At 46.0% G+C, this 1,378-nt stretch overlaps 1 protein-coding gene across 1 annotated transcript; it reads right to left on the reverse strand.

Annotated features, from left to right (window-relative positions):
• Positions 1 to 396: 396 nt before the first annotated feature.
• Positions 397 to 1,257, reverse strand: LOC122545076 (hemoglobin subunit alpha-like; the record flags this gene model as incomplete). Its single annotated transcript, XM_043684264.1, has 2 exons — positions 397 to 740; positions 1,058 to 1,257. Coding segments are annotated over 2 exons (326 nt in total), but the record flags the coding sequence as incomplete, so codon positions are not given.
• Between the last annotated feature and the right edge of the window lie 121 nt (positions 1,258 to 1,378).

The following is a 1,378-nucleotide window of genomic DNA, read 5'->3' on the forward strand; positions in this document are numbered from 1 at the left end:
TCAGGGTCTTGGTACCCCTCTGGTTCAGATGTAGATCATCCTGTTTGTAGGAGTCCCTGGGCCTATCACTCCTAACTCTGATGATCATGTGTAACTCACATTGTAAATGGAAATAGTATACATGAAGGAGATAGTGTGTACCCTTAGTTCTGAAATGGAAGAAGCCCAGCTAACAATCCCAGTTTCTTTGCAATTTGTATATGAATACCACCATATAATGACCACCATAGTTGCTGTAACAAAATGACAGAGTATTTTCCCTATTGTCACTTAGAGTGTAAGTTTTTGAGACTGTTTCGCGTTGCCTTCCCCCCCAGCAGGTAGTTTTAAACATTTCCACCAACGAACAGCCAAAAATGAAGTGTTTGTGTAAAGCATGAACAGTACATGGTGCAGTATTGATGAAAGGAAATGTTTATTGTGTCTCAAGGAGAAGTTCGGTTGAAGCAGTTTAACAATTACAATCAATTTGAAAAGCGCGGGCTACAGAAACATGGGAGAGTGTTTATAAAGAGTAAGCTTTCATTGGCAGGCAGTTTGACCAAACGGGGGCACACGGGGGTTTGGAAGTTGAGACGGAGGCTGCTTTCTACCGAAAAGTCTTGGCTCCATTTTCAACGGTACTTCGAGGACAGATACCCGTTAACGGCCTTAAGGAATTTGTCCACAGCGAGTTGAACTGAAGGGGTGAAGTTGTTCACGTGATTGGCCAAACTCACTTGGATACATGTGGAGAAAACCTGGAAGCGGAAGAAATATACATTTGAAAACCGATCCGGAAACAGCATTCCGTCAACATGAAACCACAAAAATCAGAGGAACCCGGAGGAACTCAGTCGGTTGTGAAGCCGGACAATTTTGAATTGACCTGTTTGGCCAGTCCTTAGGGACAGGGGAGATGTGAACGCATTCCCCTGATCCTGACGATGTGCACAGCCTCACCATGCCGTGACTGGAAACTCAGTTCCGAGCACAGCTGGCTTTTCATTTCCCGCCCTTCCAAATGAATGTCCGGTCCCTGTGCCGAGCATCTCAAGATTCCCGCGGAGATACCTACCGGGAAGTTCTGAGGATCCACCAAAAGCTCTTTCCCATGCTTTGTAGCCAGCTTGTCGAGGTTGCACTTCAGATTGTTCACGTTGTTTGCCGCGTTGGCCACGGCTTCAATGACCTTCTTCCCATGGTTTTGGAGTTTCTCCTGGTTATTCTCGTCGTAGGAAAAGTAAGCCTTGCTTCCGGGATGAATTCGAGGTTGCACTTCAGATTGTTCACGTTTTTTGTCGCCTTGGCCACGGCTTCAATGACCTTCTTCCCATGGCTTTGGAGTTTCTCCTGGTTATTCTCATCGTAGGAAAAGTAAGCCTTGCTTCCGGGATGA

The sequence above is a fragment of the Chiloscyllium plagiosum genome, unplaced genomic scaffold, assembly GCF_004010195.1.
Source record: "Chiloscyllium plagiosum isolate BGI_BamShark_2017 unplaced genomic scaffold, ASM401019v2 scaf_65887, whole genome shotgun sequence".
NCBI lineage: Eukaryota > Metazoa > Chordata > Chondrichthyes > Orectolobiformes > Hemiscylliidae > Chiloscyllium > Chiloscyllium plagiosum.